Raw genomic sequence first — 22449 nt, forward strand, 5'->3', positions numbered from 1 at the left:
ATAAATCAAATAACCACCAAATATGAATAACATACTGCATATTCATATCAAGGAGTACATTATTAATGGCTACATTTATCTCTCTCTTCCCAATTTTAGGGAAATATGTAACATTCTGAAAATGAAATGAGCCCTAATATTAAACAAAATATATGGATTTTTATAAAAGGCTCATCCAGTGTCATTAACCAAACGCTTTGTGAGACTAGCGTAATCAAAGTACTGAAATAAATATTTCTCCCGCGCAAGCATGTCTTTGAATAACTGTATTGCTTTAATATATAATCTCCAATGACAAAACACACAAACAAACCAAAAATATGATTAACTATGCAAATCACGATAAATAAAATATCAATGAGTATTTTTCCTCTTATATTCTTGTCAGAAGCATTTCACTAGCTTTATTTCCACACTATTTTTCGGGGACTTTACAGTACACGCCCCCCCCCACACCCATCCCCTCCACAACCATTAAGAGAAATATCATATTTGATTCTCTCTAGTTTGAAATGATATAGTTATAGTGACAAGTGACAACTTAATCCTTAATCAATCCCAGAAAGATCTGGTAACAAATTTAAGAGTGGCAGTTACTTAGCAACATATCTACACATTAGCAACTGGCCCACAGTACATTCATAAAGGTCTCCAGAAGACCCTTTAACATGGAGTATCATGACCTCAAATAATATAGAAATACTTATCTCTTCAAACAAGTCAGGGGAGAGATTACAATTACGAATGACAACTCCCTCAAGGCAAGTAAAGAATAAATGCTGTCATTCCCTTTTACCCTTCCCTCCCCTTCCCCTCAGACAGAAGTAAGTTAGTTCAAGAATTCCAGCATTTATTACATAGCTGTAAAATAAAATCTTACAGCCCCATTCTGATCTGGCTAAAAGTTCTCTTACTACAGCAGCCCATTCGTTTGCTTTTATCCAGGTTGTCTTGTGAGTTATGATCTGAATTCCTAAAGTAAACTTTGGATAAATTCCCAACAAGTAGTGAATTCCATAAAGGAAACTGTATTTAAAATCAATATTTTATAAAGCATCGCATGGCTAGATACCTCTGCTAAGAAAAGGTTGGGCAAGATACTTCTAGCCCATCTTTCTAGTGGGCTATAAAAAAGCTAGATACCTGGGTGCTAGATAATTCTAACCCACCTCTCTAGTGGGCTAGGCTAGATACCTCTGCTATGAAGAGGGTGGGCAAGATACTTCTAGCCCATCTTTCTAGTGGGCTATAAAAAAGCTAGATACCTATACTATGGGTGCTAGATAATTCTAACCCACCTCTCTAGTGGGCTGGGCTAGATACCTCTGCTATGAAAAGGGTGGGCAAGATACTTCTAACCCATCTTTCTAGTGGGCTATGAAAAAGCTAGATACCTATACTATGGGTGCTAGATAATTCTAACCCACCTCTCTAGTGGGCTAGGCCAGATACCTCTGCTATGAAAAGGGTGGGCAAGATACTTCTAGCCCATCTTTCTAGTGGGCTATAAAAAAGCTAGATACCTATACTATGGGTGCTAGATAATTCTAATCCACCTCTCTAGTGGGCTAGGCCAGATACCTCTGCTATGAAAAGGGTGGGCAAGATACTTCTAGCCCATCTTTCTAGTGGGCTATAAAAAAGCTAGATACCTATACTATGGGTGCTAGATCATTCTAACCCACCTCTCTAGTGGGCTAGGCTAGATACCTCTGCTATGAAAGGGTGGGCAAGATACTTCTAGCCCATCTTTCAAGTGGGCTATAAAAAAGCTAGATACCTATACTATGGGTGCTAGATAATTCTAACCCACCTCTCTAGTGGGCTAGGCCAGATACCTCTGCTATGAAAAGGGTGGGCAAGATACTTCTAGCCCATCTTTCTAGTGGGCTATAAAAAAGCTAGATACCTATACTATGGGTGCTAGATCATTCTAACCCACCTCTCTAGTGGGCTAGGCTAGATACCTCTGCTATGAAAGGGTGGGCAAGATACTTCTAGCCCATCTTTCAAGTGGGCTATAAAAAAGCTAGATACCTATACTATGGGTGCTAGATAATTCTAACCCACCTCTCTAGTGGGCTAGGCCAGATACCTCTGCTATGAAAAGGGTGGGCAAGATACTTCTAGCCCATCTTTCTAGTGGGCTATAAAAAAGCTAGATACCTATACTATGGGTGCTAGATCATTCTAACCCACCTCTCTAGTGGGCTAGGCTAGATACCTCTGCTATGAAAGGGTGGGCAAGATACTTCTAGCCCATCTTTCAAGTGGGCTATAAAAAAGCTAGATACCTATACTATGGGTGCTAGATAATTCTAACCCACCTCTCTAGTGGGCTAGGCTAGATACCTCTGCTATGAAAGGGTGGGCAAGATACTTCTAGCCCATCTTTCAAGTGGGCTATAAAAAGCTAGATACCTTTACTATGGGTGCTAGATAATTCTAACCCACCTCTAGTGGGCTAGGCTAGATACCTCTGCTATGAAATGGGTGAGCCAGATAGTTCTAACCCATCTTTCTAGTGGGCTAGATACTTCTGCTATGATAAGGGAAGGTTTTATGTGGTGATGGTCATCTTGAATAAGTAGATTGTTTTTCAAGAATAGAAGACTTGTGATAATTATGAATGAAACAAACTACCCATTAACTTTTTTCTAATGTATTTACTCCAAAATTAAGCTCTTAATACAAGCAGCAACAAAAACCTATAATCAACCAGTCTTAACTACCACTCAGAATAAAGATGATACAATTATCAATTTTTTGTTTTGTTTAATAATAACGTCTACCAAAAATCAGACACTACTAGTGCATGAGGATGGCAATTTTCCTTCACATTGTATTTCAAAATAAGGTCTGTGAATATTGACTTTATCAGCTGCCAACCAATGCAATCAAATAGACTGTTAATAATCGAGCGTAAATGAAGTTTGTTAACTCTGACCTTTCAAAGGTAACAATGACAGTATTAATGTCATGGAAATGTTTGCATTCTTGAAGAGTGTCCTGGGGTATTCCAGATGGATTTATTAGAACGGATTACAGAACGCTAATCCTGTTATTGATTTTAAGGTTACGTTATTATCTATCTTTAAAACACACAGAAGACATCGGTCCAGGAAAGAATAAACTTCAAGGAAAACCAAATTCATTTGACCTAAAGAAATAACCTCTCTCAATTTTTTAATATTTCTTTTTTAATATTAGGGTTCTAAACAATTTCAGTACACTGTATAAAAACAGAATCTGGGAGGAGACAAATCACAATTTCCCCCCATCCATGCCATCTCCCCACTCATCCCCCATCCCCCACCTCCAAGGAAGGGATACTGTAGGAAGGCTTGAAAACATTAGCCCCTCACATTCCTTGGGTTTCCACAAGGAGTTCAAAGGACTGCTTCAAAAATTAAAAGCCATGGAAGGTTTTTAAGCATCCTGAGAACAGACTTCAAGCACACAACCAAGGTTATATTGACAGGGTATCGAAGCTGCTGCAGGTTTTCAAGCACCTACACAATTTAAAAAGCAAGCATTAGCTTTCAGCTGAAAAACAATCAAAATTCATTCTGGAAAAGACATAAATCGCTTGAAGCGGAAAATATGTTTGAAGTTGAAATATGTTTCAGGGCTACACATGTATAACCAGGCCATGAATAATGGCTTGTGTCTGCATTGGTGTAACAAACCGGCAGGGGGGGAGGGGGGGTGGGGGTTGAAATTAATGTTTCCAGGACAACCAGACAACATTCCGTGGCCTCTTGTTTGGATGCTTTTTGGTGGAACTAGGGGGCCATCTAGCATAATCTAACCTATCCAATATACTTCTTTTGATGTATAGAATTATCATGCAGCAACAAGGTTGCACACACCATTTAATTGTTCTGTTTTCTGTTTCTGTTCACAATTTGCCTTGAAATAATTACATCCGAAAGTGATGCATTGCCCAGGATCTTACTATTATTAGCTTCACAACGGAAAACCCCGGCTACTGGCTTGTTTGTTCAAGGATCTATGGAAAAGCTGTTAAGGTGGTGACCCACCCCCTTATTTTCGCCTTTGATAACAACTGATTCTGATTTACCAATAGCCACTTTCATCAGTCTATAACGTACAATAGGTTCATAGCAGATGTATCATGACGTCACAGCCAAATTTACATATTGAAGTCTGGGCTGATTAATTAACTAGCTATCACGATACTTCCCGGAGATAAAACCAAAAAGCTTTATATCACTCCTAGTGAACAATTCAATATTACTACAAAGTGATGAAATGGTCTGACTCTTGGACAAATTTCGCATCCCACAAATTTAATCATTTGTTGTCTTGTATGATTATCGGTATTACTGATAAGAAGGCATCCAGCTATGTGAGAGGGCTGTGTTTCTGACTATGCTATCACAGAAATGTAATTTAACGACTTTTGCAGGCTCATACAGCCACTATAACATTTCCAAAAGATGCAAACATATGGTTAGCTGATGAAAGCTAGCTGAAGAGATGTAAGTATACTATTGAACCTTTATCTTTTCGCTTCCACACAAACAATGCCGACTGTCAGATTATTGCTTTCAATTCAAGTAAAATATAAATAAATAACCCTTCTCCCCCCACCTCCTCCCCCCGGCCTAAATTTAAAAAAAAAGAAAGACAGTTCAAATTGGAATGAAAAAAAATGATTTCACCCTAATTCTAGTGAAATTTCTTATAAAGCCTTATCCATTATGAAAGATTATAAAATTCAGAGAAACCCCTTATAAGGAGGAGTAAACAGAAATAATAAATAAATAAATAGATAATAACAGACAAATGTTATCAATAATTTGCACTAAAAATAGTCAAAAATCACATTCAGATATATTTGTATGTAAACCAAAATGCTCACAGAGCATGCATGCAAAATGCATTAGCATTTTGAATTTTGTTTTAACTACTATACTACTTCAAACAGTTTTGTGAAACTTCCCGAACATTTTGTACCATGTGTGGATAAAGAAATTTGGTGGGGGGGAGGGGAAAGAACTTGATTGTTTCCTATTCATAAATTGACAATGCTCCCAAAGCCATTTCTTTAAAATTGTTGAAAAATTATGAATTTTATGAATATTCAAATATTTTGATAACAACTGCAATACAGCTAGTTTTGGAAGACTACAATGAACAAGCCAATAATCAACATTACTCATGAATAAGAAATGTAAAACTAATTAGGAAATGCTATAAGGCACAAAACAAAAATATATATATAGATATCCATATTTTCATCTGTCTATATATAATATTCAATGAATGAAATGACCTGGAGAGAAACAAATCTTGACCTGCGACCTGGTAGAGAAGGCTTCAGATTCCATTCTGCTTGGTTGAATCTAAAGATACCCCTAACCTCTCTTATCATTTCGGAGAAAACGGAACGACACGGGCAGATGCAACACTCAAGTGCAGGGTGGTGTTTTTTATTTTTAAGTGATTTTCTATGAGGTCTTTAGGGGGGAGGGATCATGCATGGTTGCTTCAAACCTTGACAAATCTTTGAACAAGGGGTAAAAAAGCCCAAAAAATGGAAGGAAAAAAAGGCACATCTACACATACAGATAAATAAGGGAAAATATATTTAAAAAAAATATCGTTACCAAGATACGGTAACACACTATGGATAACAACATGCAACCATTTAAACAATAGATATCCTCCAAATATTTGAAAAGTCTAAAAGCAAATTTATATGACAGGATTTTTGTAAACATTCTCTGATTAACTTACTTTAATTGGTTCACTAAACATGGTTCTATTTTATTCATTGCCAAAAGGGTAACATTGGAAAGATGCCTTTAAATTTACCAAAATGAAACAGAGCACTTCTCACTTTCTGCATTTTGGAGGGGGGGAGGGGTACAAGAGGAGGTGAGGGTGGGGGGGGCTGGTTAAGTTTTATGAAAGACACACACGATGAGGAAGAGAGGAGAATCCCTAAATATCAGTTATGTCTGACGTATCGTCTGGGGACACTGGAGCAAGAGGGTGTGGTTAATGTTAGTCAATTAGGCAATTGGTCAGTCTGTGCTTCTTGGGAGCAAATCATTGTCCAAAGACGAACATGTTTTTTCCCCCCCTAAATTAATAAAAGGAGATTTCTGTCGGGCTGCATAACAGTAACTTGAAGCATTAGTTAGTCTTCTCTATTTTATAACTTTTCTAATTTATAACTTTTATATCTTATAAACTCTTTTGAGTGAACAAAAGGCAAAGAGAGTTATATTATTGTAGCTGAGAGATACTGATGGATTCCAATCTGCAACAAATTTGAAAACTTGAGTTCAGTCTATTTCAGAGAGGTATGTGGGAAGGCGAAGGGAGTTGCGACTACTCAATGCAAGTTAAATATATGGAAACTCTGCACTGACTGAGAGCAAGAATAATACATGCCGGGGAAGCAAAGTTCTGCATACTGCAATCGACCATTTCAAAACTTTTGAGTCCTGCACGCAAGAAAGAAAGCAAACAATTCATATGAGGGTTGAGGAGGTTGAGGGGGAGAGGGAAGCCCAAGTGTTATGTTCCCCCTTATGACTGCGAACTGAAGTTTCATTGAAAGACTAAACATTTGACGAAACTTTAAAAATAAAACGGGGGATATGAAGGACCTATTTTTTGACCCGCTATTTTTAACCCATTGTAAATTCATTTAAGCAAGGCCACTTGTCAAACCAAATAATATTTTATTTTCAACTTCTCAACTTATGTATTTATATTATGTACACTGACCTGTTATCTCACAAGGCAACATTCCCTTTACAACTATCACCTAATTAAGTGTAATTTGCTAAAACAAGTCAATTCTTGGGAAGTCTGAGAATAAAACTTACAACATAAATTATCCTAGATTTAAATTCACATCTATATAATAAATGCCTAAACACATTGACACCTTTTTTCTTACATAGCCCTGTGAGATTGAGTTGTAGCACTTAATAATGGTTAAAATATTTTGCCTATATTCTTCAGAAATCTCCCCCCCCCCTCTCCCCAGGCCCCATAAAGAAATATAAAATGTGTCATCACCAATATGTGGAGGAGATACAGAAGTATCGTTCGGAGTAACTTTCCTTTCATGATTATATGCAGGCATCTGTTGCAACAAAACTGCAATACAGAGATGTATGTACAGGCATTCCAGGAAGGACAAATGCAAAAGATCGAATAAATGTACAAGAGAGAAATTCTTTATATATAGATCTTCTGAAAGAGCACAACTTGGATTATTGATAGAGAGATATAAACAGCTCAAGAGAAAAGTAAAAGAGTCGAGTACTTTGAAGGGGGAAAAAGGGGGGGCTTAAAATAGTTTAAAAATAAAAGCAACACATATGAGAAACTTGAGCAGCACTTCCCTCCCCCTGCACTCTGCGAGAAGGAAGAAACTGTGAAAACTCTATAAATTTCCTCATTGACCACCTGAATAAAAATGTTTCATTCCCCCCGTTCCCACCCCCCCCCCCTATTCGTTTTTGTTTTTTATAAGTGCCATATTTACAGTTTATGTTACGTTCAAATTTAAATTGCACCTCTGATAAACTGAGATACTTTTAGACTGGCAGTTGTTAGCAAAAGTCTATGACATACTACCCCCTATCATTGGCCATCAAAATTGACAATTTTGAGACCACAGACCACCTTTTGAAACAACTAAAAAAGAGTTGATCCCTGATTTTGATACACAAAGGACACGTCTAACTGTACATGACCGGACCGACAGCCTACAGCAACCCTCGGTGAGAAGACTTCCTCTGTGTAGTATGCAACTGGTACACAATTTTACAAAAACTATTGACATATAATTCATACTTTGCTATTTCCTCCTCCTCATCTCCCCCCCCCCCCCCCTCCAAAAAAAACCATTTAAATTACACCTTAGAATGATAAGTGAGAGAGCACAACGCAGTTTGTGCCTTAAAGGTTTACTGACCCCAAAAATTGACATTTGTTCAATTGACGTTTGGACACACCTTCTAGAATGGCATAACATCCATTCCGTTACCTTACTAGGTATGAAAACCTGAAAATGAAAGTTTTCTTGGAATTTTTATAATATTTTTTTTACTTAAGATTTGTGCATTTTTGACAACAATTTCAAACTCATAGCATGAAACTGAAAATAATAAAAACCAAGACGATATCTCAGTGTCTTCCATGATGTCTGGATCTATAAAGGACATTCCCAGAAATCTTAGAACTTTCTCCCATAAATGAGAGATGTATATACCCGTCTCTTTTTCATTTTACTATGGTGAGTAATTATTGAAGTGCAGCATTTAAAGCATGGAATGAAAACTCAAACGGAATCACATGATCACTATACAGCTGTGAAAAGAAATCTTTTTTGTTTATTATAAAGAATATCACTTTTAACACCAAAAAAAAGAAGACTAATTAATGATGCAATAAGTACGTCAGCAACTCCCTCTGTCCCACCTTCAGGCGGCCTGCAAAAGAAATATATGATATTAAGAGATCAGCTTTTGGGGTATTTGAGAGAGGGGGGGGGGGAGGAGTGGGGACTAACCTGTTGTTGCAATCGAGTCAAACCTCTCATCCATAGAATCTGAGCCCTCTTCCTCTCTGCTCGGACATCTGGCTGATCCGGCTCAAACTCTGCGACGTTCGGCAGCTGTTCGTTGGCTTTCGTGCTACCCCAGCTACAGATGGGAGGGAGTATCCACTTTGTGGGAATGGTGGTGATGACCTGGTGCCAGAGCAGGACCCCTATACCAAAGAAGAGACACCAGAGCCACTCGCTGAGGCTCAGACCGGTAGAACTGAAGACGATGCTGCCAAATTCCACTAAAATAATCTGCAGTTTTGTAGGGGGGAAATAAAAGAGATCAAATTTGAGACAAACCGTCTGTTAACAGACCGATCATCCGTTAAGACGTGGACGGACGTGACGTAGCGATGGGGCCACACTAATTTGATCTTAGTGAGAAGCAACAACGAGTGACTATATTTACATCAAGAGAAGCAGCACGTTAAAAATGTGGGTATTTTATGCGAGGTGGAAATGAAAACAGGGTTTTCAAACTTTCATGAAAGAGTGTAACTTTTTTTTCTTATTTATATCATAGAAACAATAGTATCAATTGGTTAAAAATAATAGTGTAACCAGAAGCACAGAGGGAGTACTTGGGAGGGGTTGGGGGGGGGAGGAGAATAAGTTTAACAGTCATGTGGTTAAACATAAGCCACTACTACTTTTGTCCCTTCTTTACTTCAAAAACATAGTGATCTTTGAGGTTAACTGAAAACTTTGATCCAACAGTCTACGGATATATTCCACTTCACAAATCAAAGAGGCAACATTGACGATCTCTGTAGCATACCATAAAACAGAACTAAATCATGGTGGGCATTATCTGATCTTCTCATTTTTCATCACTGACATAACCATTATAGTATGGTGACAATAATTCTCTAACACACTTGTTCCGATATTAAGTTTTCCTTGTTAAGAAAATGAATCCCACTTTTTTGCCATCGACAAGTTTACTACGATTTTAAACAAATGGCTAGTATAACAAAGCTGCCTACCTGAGCGATGAAAGTCCCTATGACGACGGCTAAGAAAATTGCGTTTTTACTAATTCCGGTGAAAACGTTCCGTTCGCCGTGGACCTTCCTGGCGTTAATTTCGTTAAATAGTTGCATGAGTACAAATGTGTTGAATATTATAGTATAGTGAATGGTGGGCGGGCCCGATATCCCACCTTCGATACCGTCGTCTACGTCAAATAATTCAGGCCCTGTAAGGAGAACAAACATTTTGGTAACAGTTAATGGTCTTGTAATAACTATGTATGAGAATGCTCTATGGTAGTTAGTGGTGGCACCATAGAGGGGAAGGGAAGGGTGGAGATTTGGGTAGGTAAGACCAAAGAGAATATAAATGCCCAGTAAAACCCCTGTCTGACCAACTTACACCAAATTCTGTCAATTAAAAAAAAAAAAACATTCCAATACTGTGAAACACCTAAAGAATTCCTCATACATTTTTGATAAGAAAACTAAAACAATACATTTTACAAGTAGGGCCATTGGTAAGAAGCATAATGGGCAACAGCTGCTTCCCATCAGTCCTTCCCTTCAGTATTTTGAGAAGTAAGCAACTTTGGTTCACTTTGAACCTGGAAAATCCTTAGCAACTCTGAAAAGGTCAGGTTTCCATATGTCTTTCATAAGATTCAGTGACATGCACAGGATATCAAAGAGAAGGGGTGGTTGGGACAAATTCCAAGTTTCTGCTGAGTGATTTCGGTAGCGGCATAAAACTTGTATGGACAGGCTGTAGACTGACGAAAGATGTTACAAATGCTGGTTGCAGCTGTGGGGTCAGCTGTGGGGTCCAGACCCCCCCATTAAGGGGGGGTCTAGGCAACCTTTCCAAAACAAAGAACAAGTTAAGATGACAAATGGTGCATTCTGAAGCATAATTAGGCTAAAAATTAGGTCTAAAAGCAAGGTTTGTCCTAAAAATAATACTTTTGAATTTTGAAGAAATCCCCTGGCTGAACAGTTTTTGCCCCCCCCTGACTGATGGTGGAGTGATCATGATCCCACCACAGCACCCCCCCTTCCCCAGGGCATGATGGCTTATTAAAGATGGCTTACCTTTGAAGAGCATTACAAAGAGGACTATAATTTGATAGACTCCGTGTAAGAGTATGTTCTTCATCATCAGTCTGGATATAAGTGGCTTCGTCCTGCCGTACGGTTTCCTCATCAGCAGAGCAGGTGTAGGTGGCTCGGTGGCCAATGCCAGAGAGGCAAAGGTATCCATGATCAGGTTGACCCAAAGCATCTGGATAGCTCTTAGAGGACTGTCCTGTTGGTCATAGTAGGGGGGAGGGGGGGGGGAGGGGGAAAGAAAACAAAATTAGCACAAATCCATTCTTCAGTTTAGTTTTCTAGCAAACATTCTTCAAGACTGTGATATTAGTAAAGGTTGTGAAATTTTTGGGTGTTTTTTTTTGGGGGGGGGGGCAAAAAGTGTCCCTTTGTCCTAAAATAAACTCCCATCGTAATAAACTTCTCTATGGCAGAAGGAGAAGAAAAGTGGGGCAAATTTCACACTGCATTACTGCTGAGCTAATGCGATCTTGAGCATTTGAGTATTAAACTGTCTGTGTGGAATTTGAAGGAAATGGGGGGGATAGGGGGGAGAGGTCAGATACAAAGGTCATTTTAAATATGGGCAAGTATGTGGGAGGAGAGGGGGGAAGAGGCAGGAGGTATGTTATCAAGTCCTCTTTTTGTTTGCACTTACACTGACTAAGCATGCACCAAAGAAGGTGACTGTGATAGCTACTAAGTTCACTGTTAATTGAAACTGAAGAAACTTGGCGATGCTGTCGTAGACGTTACGCCCCCACATCACAGCTTTGACGATACTGGTGAAGTTGTCGTCGGTGAGGATGATGTCGGAAGCCTCCTTAGCGACATCTGTTCCTGCGATACCCTGTCATCACAAACAAGAGAGAATTGACTTGCTGGGAGACAATTAGAGTTAGATGACAATTTTACTGGCTCCAATAACTTATCAACTCAGGGTGGGTGGGTGGGTTCCTTGGGTGGGTGACTGGCTCGGCAGAATGTAACAGAGAAAATATCCTTTTCACTTTACCAAGACCAATGTGAGCCGAAAAGTGTGGGTTTTGTTTTTCTGAGATGTCGAGTAATTGTTTGGCATTTGATCGATATCAAACACTTTATGGTAACATAAAGGCAAATAACTGATTTGTAAGCAAGGCCTTATGTAGTGAGGTAGCCTTAGATCATTGTTTCAGGGTTCTTGGGGATGAGAGTTGGGACTCCAGGGAAAGCAAAGGGTGCAAAAGAGGAGAAGGTTAAGACGCACTGCCTCAGATAGTGAAGGAGTCTGTCCACCAAAGTCAAATATGGCTAAGATTGTATGGAATAGAAATAACCACAGAACAGTAAATACACAACAAAAGAACAGAACAACAAGAAGGCTCTTCAACATGACATCACTATGTATACTTATCTCTTTCTCTACACTGAAAGGGACAAAGTGTGCACTGAGCAATCAAGAACTACCCTTATTCACTGACAAGTGACGCCATAGGATGAAATTTTTTTTTTTTTATATCTATCAAGCAGTTAACTAAATGGAAAATATTGACAGCCAAAGAAAAAAAAAATTCTAAACCCAAAACAAATTTGATTCTTTGCACCTACAGGCTTTGAAATAGATGAAATAGACAGTTGCCAACAGAGTAAAAAAAAACATTAAAAAAAATAAATAAATAAAAAAAATATATATATATAGATATATATATATATATATATATATATATATATATATATATTTATATATATATATATATATATATATATATATATATATATATATATATATAAACATCATGGACAAAATGAAAATTTAGTGAATCAAAGAGTAACATGAAAGAAGAGATAAAGGGTTCTGACCATAGCGAAGCCAACGTCAGCTTTCTTGAGGGCAGGAGCATCATTTGTGCCATCTCCAGTCACAGCTACTACCTCCTGATGCGTAGAGAGCTTGCTGTCGATGATACCTTTGACTAGCGTATGTTTATCTGTGGGGGATGACCTCGCCAAAACTCTCAAGTTAGGCCAGACTTTATCCAGCAGTTCCTGTTGAATCTGTGAGGTCAAGAAAATCCTGACATCAAAACTAGTAACTATGCATCTCGATCATCGTCACAAGTCTTTGGGAGTTAATCATTTTTTCGTTGCCATCGTTGCCATGGACATGTATATGCAAACATTCTATACCACAACCTTGGGGGGTGGTTCTTTCTCCCAACCTCAATGAAACCCTGTCCAATCAATGATCACCTATTAAATACCCCCCTATTTATATGTTTTTCATTTCTTCCTTCATGCCTCCTCCCCTCTCCCCTCCCCAACGTACCCCACCTTGCCTAAACATACACTCACAGCTGGACAGAAAATATTTCAGAAACAGAACGACGGGTTTAAAGAGATGCAGTCATAAGAATGAAATATCGTGTATAATGGAAAGGACTTACTCTTCCACTTCTGTCTCGGATCCTTCTGTTGAACTCTCTGCCTTCGAGAACAAGAAAGCCTTCCTCTGGTTTAAGAATCCCGCACTTGGTCGCAATCGACCTGGCTGTGTTCACGTTGTCTCCAGTGACCATACGCACTGTTATACCGGCCTGCTGGCACTGCAATATGGATGGTGGTACCTTTGATGAGAAAAGACAGACAAAGAAACAAAATTACAACCAGAAAACAGAATCAGTCTCAGGAAAACAAAATGCACAGATGGGAGCAAAAACAGAGAAAGTACGAAAACAGGAAATCTGTTAATACATGGCCAGAAGACTTCTTTGCAGTTGTTGTTCACAGTTGATTTTTTATGCTGGGCTCATTTTCAAGAGCTATTTTCTCTCTACCTATAGCACAGACGACGCCATAAGCCTTGTTGCAGCACCATATTCTTTTAAGTATCATACTTTGTTTTGAAGCAAGATGTGACGATTATTGCCAACTTTATATATCCGTATATCAGATGCCCATATGAGTCGGTCCTCACACTTATAACAGTCCACGGAGTACACAGTGGATAATGAGACCTTTTGACAACTTCTTGCAGCCTCAAGATCCTCCAGTCCAGTGTACCTCCTTCCATATCATATGCGAACCATTAAATACACACAACAGCCCCTGCACCAATTTTGCCAACTGCTAACTTCACACACACACTTTACTATGCTCAGAACAGCCCATTGGTATCAATAGTAGGTGATAGAGAACACCTAAAGAATCACTTTACCATCAAAACTTTTTTTGTCCTAGGTATTTCCCACCCCCTTTTAGATAAGAAGGCAGCTAAATTTAGCAAGCCGTGTTACATATGATGAAACACTTCAAACCCTAAAACAAAAGAGTTCATCGAGGCCAAGTAACACTGCTCTAGCAGTGGATAAGAGAGAGCATACTCATACCTCGGGCCTGACTGGATCTTCGATACCGACGATGGCCAAACAGTTGAGGTTGCAGACTATGTTGTTCTCCTCCTCCCAATTGACTCTTTCGTCTGCTGGGATATCCCGATACGCCAGGCATAGCGTACGGAGGCCATGGGAGGCCATCGGCATGATCACATCTTTAATCATGTTGTCCTTCTCGTCGAGACCGAATACCTTCGGCTTGCCGTCAGCACCGATGATGTGAGTACACCTGGGTTTTGAGATGTAAAGGGGATGTTAAAAAAGGTTGAATGAACGTAAGAATAGAGCTATACATCAATGAATTCGGATATGTGACACCCCTAAATCAATTGCAACTAATCAATGTGAGAATGAAGAGGTAGTAACCACACTTGCAACAAAATTCAACACCAACATGGGACAGTGAAGAAATTGTCCGCGTGAAACCGGTCACAGGCGTAAACGGATATCATCGGCAAAAGGGGCAGGTTCCAAAATTAAGAGCAACAAGTTTTAGGAGCTTTGACCTTATAAGTCTACGCTTGAAGGAATGCCAACTGGAAGTCATCTTTAGGTGTGCACCGAAACACTTTCAATAGGTTCTTGCGAACGTGTGTAATTTTTCACTAACAAAAAACAAAAGTTTCATCTTCACAGATTTACTGAAAGGAAAGATTGGTTGGAAATAAGAAATGAGATGTCTAAATATCAGATAGTTGTCAGATACTTGGAGGCTATTTCGAATCTAGTGTATGTGTGTTTATATCGATATATATCAATATATATATATATATATATATGTAGATATCTACATCTATTTATGTATGTAACATTTCTACAGAGTCAAAAGGAAGTTAGGTGGGTGGGTGTTATGGATGGGGGGGTTGGTCCTTGGTTGTGTCATGGTTAATGTTCTTTGCAATTCTTTGTTGACAGTATAGGTTCTGGTTGAGGTACTCACTTTTTCATGACAATCTCTGAAGCACCTTTGGTGTACAACCTGTAGCCACCCTTCTCCAGTGGAACGACTGTGCTCATTGACTTCCTGGTAGAGTTAAAGGTAAAGACAACTTTGTACTTCTCTACGGGCCACCTATCTCTGATGATTTGATATTCCTCTTTAAACTGGAGGGAGAGACCCAGCAGAGCACACTCTGTTTTGTTACCGATCTGTCTTGGAAGACCGCCCTCTTGTTCTGGAGGCTAGGTGAGATGAAAGCCGAAAAAATATTACCAACCATACATCGGCAGATGCATGGGACGTTAACTGGGGGCTAGTATTGTTACCAGATGTCGACGAAGCACTAGACAAAGTGCACAGTAGCCCTAACCACACTTTTCATTGCTGAAACACTGTATTAAAAGTAGGATGTCGAGAAGTGAGAGGGTGGGGGAGGGGGTGGGGTTGCTTACAGCATCCGGCATCCAGTCTGCGTAGGTCCATGTCCAAGTCTGCGGGTCCAAGTCTGCGGGTCCAAGTCTGCGGGTCCAAGTCTGCGGGTCCAAGTAGGTCCAAGTCTGCGGCATCCAGTCTTGTGCTCTGCGGTTTCACACAGCAGGAACTACAGTTCTGTTGACATTAACCCTATTTTTTTTAAATTGATGGTCTCGCTGCAAGGGATTTTGTAGTTGGTTCAGCTTTCTTTTCGACACTGTACCTAAGCAGATTGTATAGCAGTGCATTTGCATTGTGCCTAAGCAGACTGTACAGGGGTGCATTTTTTGGGGGGTAGGGGGTGGGTAATCTTTTATAAATACAACAGTATGTTATGTTTGGGATAAGGGGAGTTTAAAGGATCATTTAGTGACTCTTTCAAATCCATCTCTATCCATCACACATGAAATAGGATTTATACAAAGCATTTCTTTTAGTACCGGGTAGGGAAAACTTGTGAAAATGTTTCAGGCCACATTGAAATCGTGTGCCCAGTCCGAGAGTCTCAGCATTATTCGTGGATGTACTTACTCCCATAACCACGGTCAAAAAAAATAGTTACATTATCTGCGAAAGAAAAGTTCTACATCCACAATGTCCATCTATTGTGTTGATTATTTCATCACAACTAGTCACTGGACAAGTGTTCTATTGTTCTTGGAGTGGTTCACAGATGGATCTGGATTGAACCCAGTACCCAACATCATGTTGAATACCTCTTATTGATACTACTAACACATATGGAAGGAAACATCAGGATACAAGACTAAAGGTATAACATACATTGCACCCACATACCTCCATCCATCCCGGACTCCCCTCCTCCCCCCCCCCCCCGGCTCCCCTCCTCACTCCTCCTAACTTTAACTCATCCTAAGGTCAAGGCCACACTACTTACTTCTGATTGTTAATTTCCATAGTTTTCTTTTCTAAGTCAAGCATTAAACACCTTACAAACATCACGAAATTGATCACATTGTAATTTAATACCGCCTGTAGTGCAGCAATAGCAACACGCGATCTATTCAACCAACTGAGAAATTAAAATACTTTTATGTTTTTTTATATTATAGAGTTATGCACTCTTTTTTAATGCCAAGGACAAGCAACGTTACCTCTCTATTAGTAACTACTTCTCCCGGGAGATAGAGCAAGCCTCTGACGGCTGCCACACCAAGTATGGAAGAGGGAATGAAATGAGTTTTAGTCGTCGCTATGTTAAAGTCATTAAATATTACATGTCATCTGAACATGCCAATCGTCTAAAGAGAATAACATGATGATGCTTTTAACCACTAAACCAGAGATGAGTCAAATTACAGTAGGTGCATTAAAATTGCTTTAATTTGAACCAAATTGATTTCTTGGGGAAATTATATAACACTCTACTAGCAAAATCTGACCTCTAGCAGCTGGATAATAAGATATTAGAAGAAAAGAGATATGTCTGAAATGTTTACTCTGAGGAGGAGGAGGAGGAGGAGGAGGAGGAGGAGGAGGAGGAGGAGGAGGAGGAGGAGGAGGAGGAGGAGGAGGAGGAGGAGGAGAAGGAGGAGAAGGAGGAGAAGGAGGAGGAGGAGAAGGAGGAGAAGGAGGAGAAGGAGGAGAAGGAGGAGAAGGAGGAGAAGGAGGAGAAGGAGGAGAAGGAGGAGAAGGAGGAGAAGGAGGAGAAGGAGGAGAAGAAGGAGAAGAAGGAAGAAGCAGGAGAAGAAAAAAGGAGAGGAGAAGAAAGGAAAAGGAGAAAGGAGGAGGGAGAGGAGGAGAAAGGAAGAGGAAGGCGGGACATTGGCATTGTGTCAGACAGAACAATGTGTGAATGGCCGGCTCAAGATGTTACAAACTAGATGTTACTTCAATTACAAATTCCACTGTAGAACAGACTAACTTGTCCCCACTCTATCGGCATAATTTAGCATTTTTAATAACCAGAAGTCTGCCTACTATCAAATGAGGATTATGAATTTTTTTGATCCTTCCCCAATCTTTGGTACTTCAGGGAAGTTGAAGCCAGCTATGCAAATTAGTTCACCAACACACCCTGTGGTTTGAACATATTTATCAAAAACTGTAAAAGACTAAACTTTTGAGGTTGGTCATAAATTACCGACCATTTCATCAAATTTAACAAAGTGTTACTCAAACCAACACTCCAATTGATCACACATAATGAATGTGAATCAGCCAGTAAATAAAATTTCCGATTCATTTATAACAAATTTTGTTGTCCAAACACTTTCTCATCTGAACTAGTATTAAACCACATGAGCAAAGGCAAATAAGGAAATTTCACTTTTCATCTCGTTGTCAAGCACTGCTTAAAATTTCTCTGTTATGTAGTTCAGTCTAATGTACTGTACTATTGCAGGACTTAAGCAACGAACAGTATACAGAATTGACCAGACATAATGCACAAAGTAGCTTTTACGCCTACCATCAGAGGGCACAAGACCCTGGGTGGACCCCTGAGATGTCTACTTCACCTGGCCCTCTGTTTGCACTCTTTACCTTTCCACAAGTATGTTAAAAACTATAAGGATGCAATATTTTGTCCCATTATTTCCTGGGCTACCGCCATCTTTCCGATTGGCAGTTAATTGGGCCCAGTTCCCAGAGCCATAACCCCTGACCCCTACCCCCCCTCTCATCAGGCCTGCCCAAGATACTGTCCACAGACCAGTAAAATTACTCACCAGTAGTCTGGAGGAGTAGCTGCTGTTGATCGCGATACCGTCTGTAATCAGTTGCAACAGTTCATGGTCGATGGATTCCGGGTTGGGGACCTCTTTGTGGTACTCATTCCCCAGCATAATCTCCACCACCGTCATACGGTTTGTGGTCAGGGTTCCGGTCTTGTCTGAACAGATAGCTGTTGCGTTACCCATGGTCTCACAGGCATCAAGATGTCGGACTAAGTTGTTATCTTTTAACATTTTCTGTTAAAAAGACAAAAAACAGGGCACTGAATTAAAAACTTATCCACCAAAAGATTGAAAGAAGGATATTGCATCCAACACCAAAAATTTGAAACAGTAAAAAAAAATTGTTGTGGCATCACACATTCAGTTTGCCCAAAAATCCTGAAAAAAATAGGTGAAGGAAACCCACTGCGGTGCAGAAACATTGTTGAGATCTTACCGACGTATATTTGGACCTAATAGATTAATAATACTAGCATTAATAACCGAGCTATGAATGAGAATCATGACAGAAAAGGATGACGCAACAGTGTTACAAGCTATCGTAAAATCAATACAAAGGACCAACTCATATGAATTCATATTTACCACCCAAGAAATGTATTTCAATCATTCCTGATTGGTGTACTGGCAAAGCAAATTTTGGGAATTTTTGGCAAACTTTTGGGATGGATGAAAGCATTTGTCTCTTGAATGTTCAAATGCTAGTTTTCAGTATCCATATATCTGTAATGAAGCCAACTGCACAGTAGTAGGGTAGCTGTCCATCCGAGCATTGTAATATATCATCGTTTACTGATCATCCATGCATCTAAGTGAACTACAAATCCTCTGTGGCAATTTATAATTTGGGTCAGGTTTGATATGTCATTGGATCAAACAGACAATAACCAAAAAAACTTCACACTTTTAATGAAATCTATGCCACCATCGTAAAGGCTCAATATCGTCTTGCCTTGATTCAGACATACACAAATCATAACTTTCTTCCACAATCAGAGTACTGCTTCCAACAGAAAGGCTAGACATTTCAGACCTGAGCTAACAACCATGGTAAGACTGAATGTGACTCAGTTACTGCTTTTGCTGTCTGTAAACATTGGCTAATTTACTTTGATACAAATTCCTGACGAACCTTTTGTCACAGCAGCCTTCGTTCTATTTTCCTTGGTTTATTTCTTTATTATTATTATTATTCTTTTGAAATAGCACCTCATAATGTGTATGGGATATATGTAATGGATATATTTTATGCTAGAAGCAGCACTTTCAGTTGAATTTTCACAATGGTGATGGTGACCTGAAAACATCACATGTTACTTAATGCAACTATAAAATCATCTTTAAGAGGAACGATAAATTTAGGGATGGAACTTGAGAAGTAGGCTGAGGAGATGATGATTCATTCCGTTTTGATTCACTGGTTCATGACTCATTAGACAGAGCCACCGATGTTTCTACCATGGGAGCAGTTCTCTTAGGGTAATGCTTTCATGGTTAGTTTCAACCCATATTTACCTCTTTAGCTATATTGAGGGAGCTATACGTAAATATTCCATAGCTTGATCAGAATGAAAGCACATGCTGCAACAGCCTCTTCTACTATACACTTTAAACACACTGAAATATTACTGAGAATCCTATATCAATGGAAACCCAATTGAAAGTCACATTACATTGTCACTGACACCAAATGAATGCCAGTACCCATATTTTATTTATTTTAGGCTAGGTAGAGTGCCCCCTTTCCCGGGCCTCCCCGCCTCCATCCTGAAATCAAAGAAAGTGTTTACAACTTCAGGCTGTAGTACCAGTAATACTGGTAGTTAAACCGATATCATCCCAAATGATTTCATTCGTACCAACCGAGACCAGGTAGCATACCCCTAGAGGCTCATCGATTTAATTGAAGAACAACAAACTCTCGAAGAACGTTCCACTGGCAGTCACGTAGGTTGGAAGCAGCAGAGCTATGGGTTCAAGAATCTACCTCGGTAAATAACAGCTATGATGCATAGCTGATTGCTATTAATGCCTGCACTGTTGTTTGTTAACTTGGCTAACTGTTTTGCGTAGATGATGTGTTTGTTATCACTGTAAGGGTCCGAAAAACCGGCTCATCTTTGGAACCACCACGCAAATTGGAAAGCTAAAGAATACGGTAAATTTCCCTGGGTATCAAATCGTAGTGAAACCTAGGGGCATATTTCCAATTTTAACATTAGTTTGAAAATGTGCCTTTTTATAAACCACTAAAAATTGTTTTTTATTTACAATGCTGCATGTTTCAAGCAGAATGGAGTCTTCAAAACACTGATCCAATTTATCTATTAATGTTGAATCTATTCTTTGCACGTTCTTTTTTAACATCGGTTTATTATTTAGTTATCTAATATTTGTAACAAATTCTATTTTTAACTATATTGGATTTTTTTTTATGAATATAAAAAAATAAAAAATATGTAGTTACTTTACAAAAACGGAATGCATTCACCTATACCTAGACAATATTAATATATATAAGCCGAGCTAGTGCATTAGAGCACACCCCACCGTCCCCCCCCCCCCAACCCTTGCAGGCCACAATTTAAATACCCAGGCCATGAATTGGACTACCTTCCTACTTGTGGCTAAAGACCTACTGTTTGGGTCTGTGAAGTTACCATGAGCAATGAAGTACTGGTATTAGTCTGAACTGACCTTAACAGAGTAAGCCAGAGAAAGGGTGACAGCTAGAGGGAGCCCTTCTGGTACTGCTACCACTAGAACCGTGATACCAATGATGAAGGAATCTACAAAGTTCTGCAAGTCGGTTATATCGAATGTCTTCTTGTTAATGGCATATTCTGTGATACAGAAGCGTATGATGAGGGTGAGGGAGGTCAGGACGGCCACGGTGCAACCTGGGGAGGAAAGCAGAAATGAAAAAAAAATAGTTTAGTTCAAGTTTAAATATTATTTAAATAGATAGAGGGGGGGGGGGGAGAAGGAACCGGCAGGTGATTCAATTCAAACTTAAAGAGGAGAAATCTAAAGTGGCTAGAGAAAAGTCCTTTTTTTTTTTTACTTTTATTCAGTCTACGACTTTAAAAGAAAAGATATAAGACTTTTCAAAATGACAAGAGAACAATTTGAACCACACAAGACCTACCCAGGATTCCAAGGGCACATCTAACATACAATCAACCATCACTACTGGATTTAAATTTCCAATTTTTTGTTCTTAACTGACCCTCTTCTTTTTGCTGTTTAAATATTCAGTGAACACATATTGATCTGGGTAAACTTTACAACTAGCTGTTTATTTCTTTAAAAGGAAACCAAACCGAAAACACAGACACAGGACTGACGTCGACATTGCATACGTAGGCGAATGCCCTATAATGCAATTTCAAACCTTCACTCTTCATTTCAATTTAATGTACTTTCACAGCTTGTCAATGCAGGAGTCCCACTGTTGCAACAACCAGAGCACAACATCAATCTGTGGAGATTTAGATTACATAACAGGCAAAGATTGACTGCGTGTGGCATCAAGATACCCCGGTCTGACATTTCAGAATGACAGAGATATCTAATCGTGTCCATCTCTCGATTAACGAACACAGCTGGACGGCTACGAGTACTCCCCGACTCCTACCGACGGTGACTCTTCAAATATTCTGGGCCCCTGTGTGAGCATTTAACGTATCTTGATAACAGCTGATAGCAACCTCTTTGCAAACGTTGTCTCATTTTGGTTCATGAATGGGAGTTCAATGCAAGAACTGTTTCCAGTTTTGTAGGGTACATATAAATTGGAGTTGTGTATGTATAGGAGACATGTTTGAGCGGAATGAAGGACGTAACCTAACAGTCATCACCAGAGAATCTAACCCAAGTTAACCAAAACCGACATTGTGAAGTTATACGACAGCGATGCCTTCGATGAACAATGTCCAACAGAAGCCATTAGAAACGAGACTAGTCACAAACTTTTTTCTTAACTCATATGATACAGTTGACTATAATGAATATTTAAGCTCAAACAAAAAAATGTTCTCACTGAGTTTTGGGAATACTAAGGCCTTGACCTTTATATGTAAAAGACTGAAGACTTAAGCAAGTCTAAAACTGCCATCATTTAACTACTGCTGAGTGTTTGAATATTGAATGCACATGATACTTTTGTTACTCATCACATTACTTTGATAGCAGTGGTATCTGTTAACTGGTTCTGCTAAAGGCTAATCTTTTTGTTACATTTTCAAGAACAATTGATTTATTTGTTTATTTCAAGGAAGGGTATAGGGAAACTTCAACA

The 22449-nt window shown here is 39.2% G+C and overlaps 1 protein-coding gene across 3 annotated transcripts in view; it reads right to left on the bottom strand.

The window, feature by feature from the left end:
- Positions 1–22449, bottom strand: part of LOC139961226 (plasma membrane calcium-transporting ATPase 1-like) — a 145047-nt gene that overhangs the window by 9926 nt on the left and 112672 nt on the right. For all 3 annotated transcript variants that reach the window (XM_071960290.1, XM_071960289.1, XM_071960287.1), the window contains exons 8-17: positions 20847–21049; positions 18141–18383; positions 14977–15218; positions 14031–14265; positions 13089–13268; positions 12505–12699; positions 11321–11512; positions 10666–10879; positions 9589–9800; positions 8567–8854 (exon numbers count right to left, since the gene is read on the bottom strand). In XM_071960290.1, coding sequence (XP_071816391.1) covers positions 8567–8854; positions 9589–9800; positions 10666–10879; positions 11321–11512; positions 12505–12699; positions 13089–13268; positions 14031–14265; positions 14977–15218; positions 18141–18383; positions 20847–21049 — 2204 coding nt within the window. The remainder of the gene's footprint in view (positions 1–8566; positions 8855–9588; positions 9801–10665; positions 10880–11320; positions 11513–12504; positions 12700–13088; positions 13269–14030; positions 14266–14976; positions 15219–18140; positions 18384–20846; positions 21050–22449) is intronic.

The sequence above is a fragment of the Apostichopus japonicus genome, chromosome 20 (assembly GCF_037975245.1).
Source record: "Apostichopus japonicus isolate 1M-3 chromosome 20, ASM3797524v1, whole genome shotgun sequence".
Classification (NCBI taxonomy): Eukaryota; Metazoa; Echinodermata; class Holothuroidea; order Aspidochirotida; family Stichopodidae; genus Apostichopus; species Apostichopus japonicus.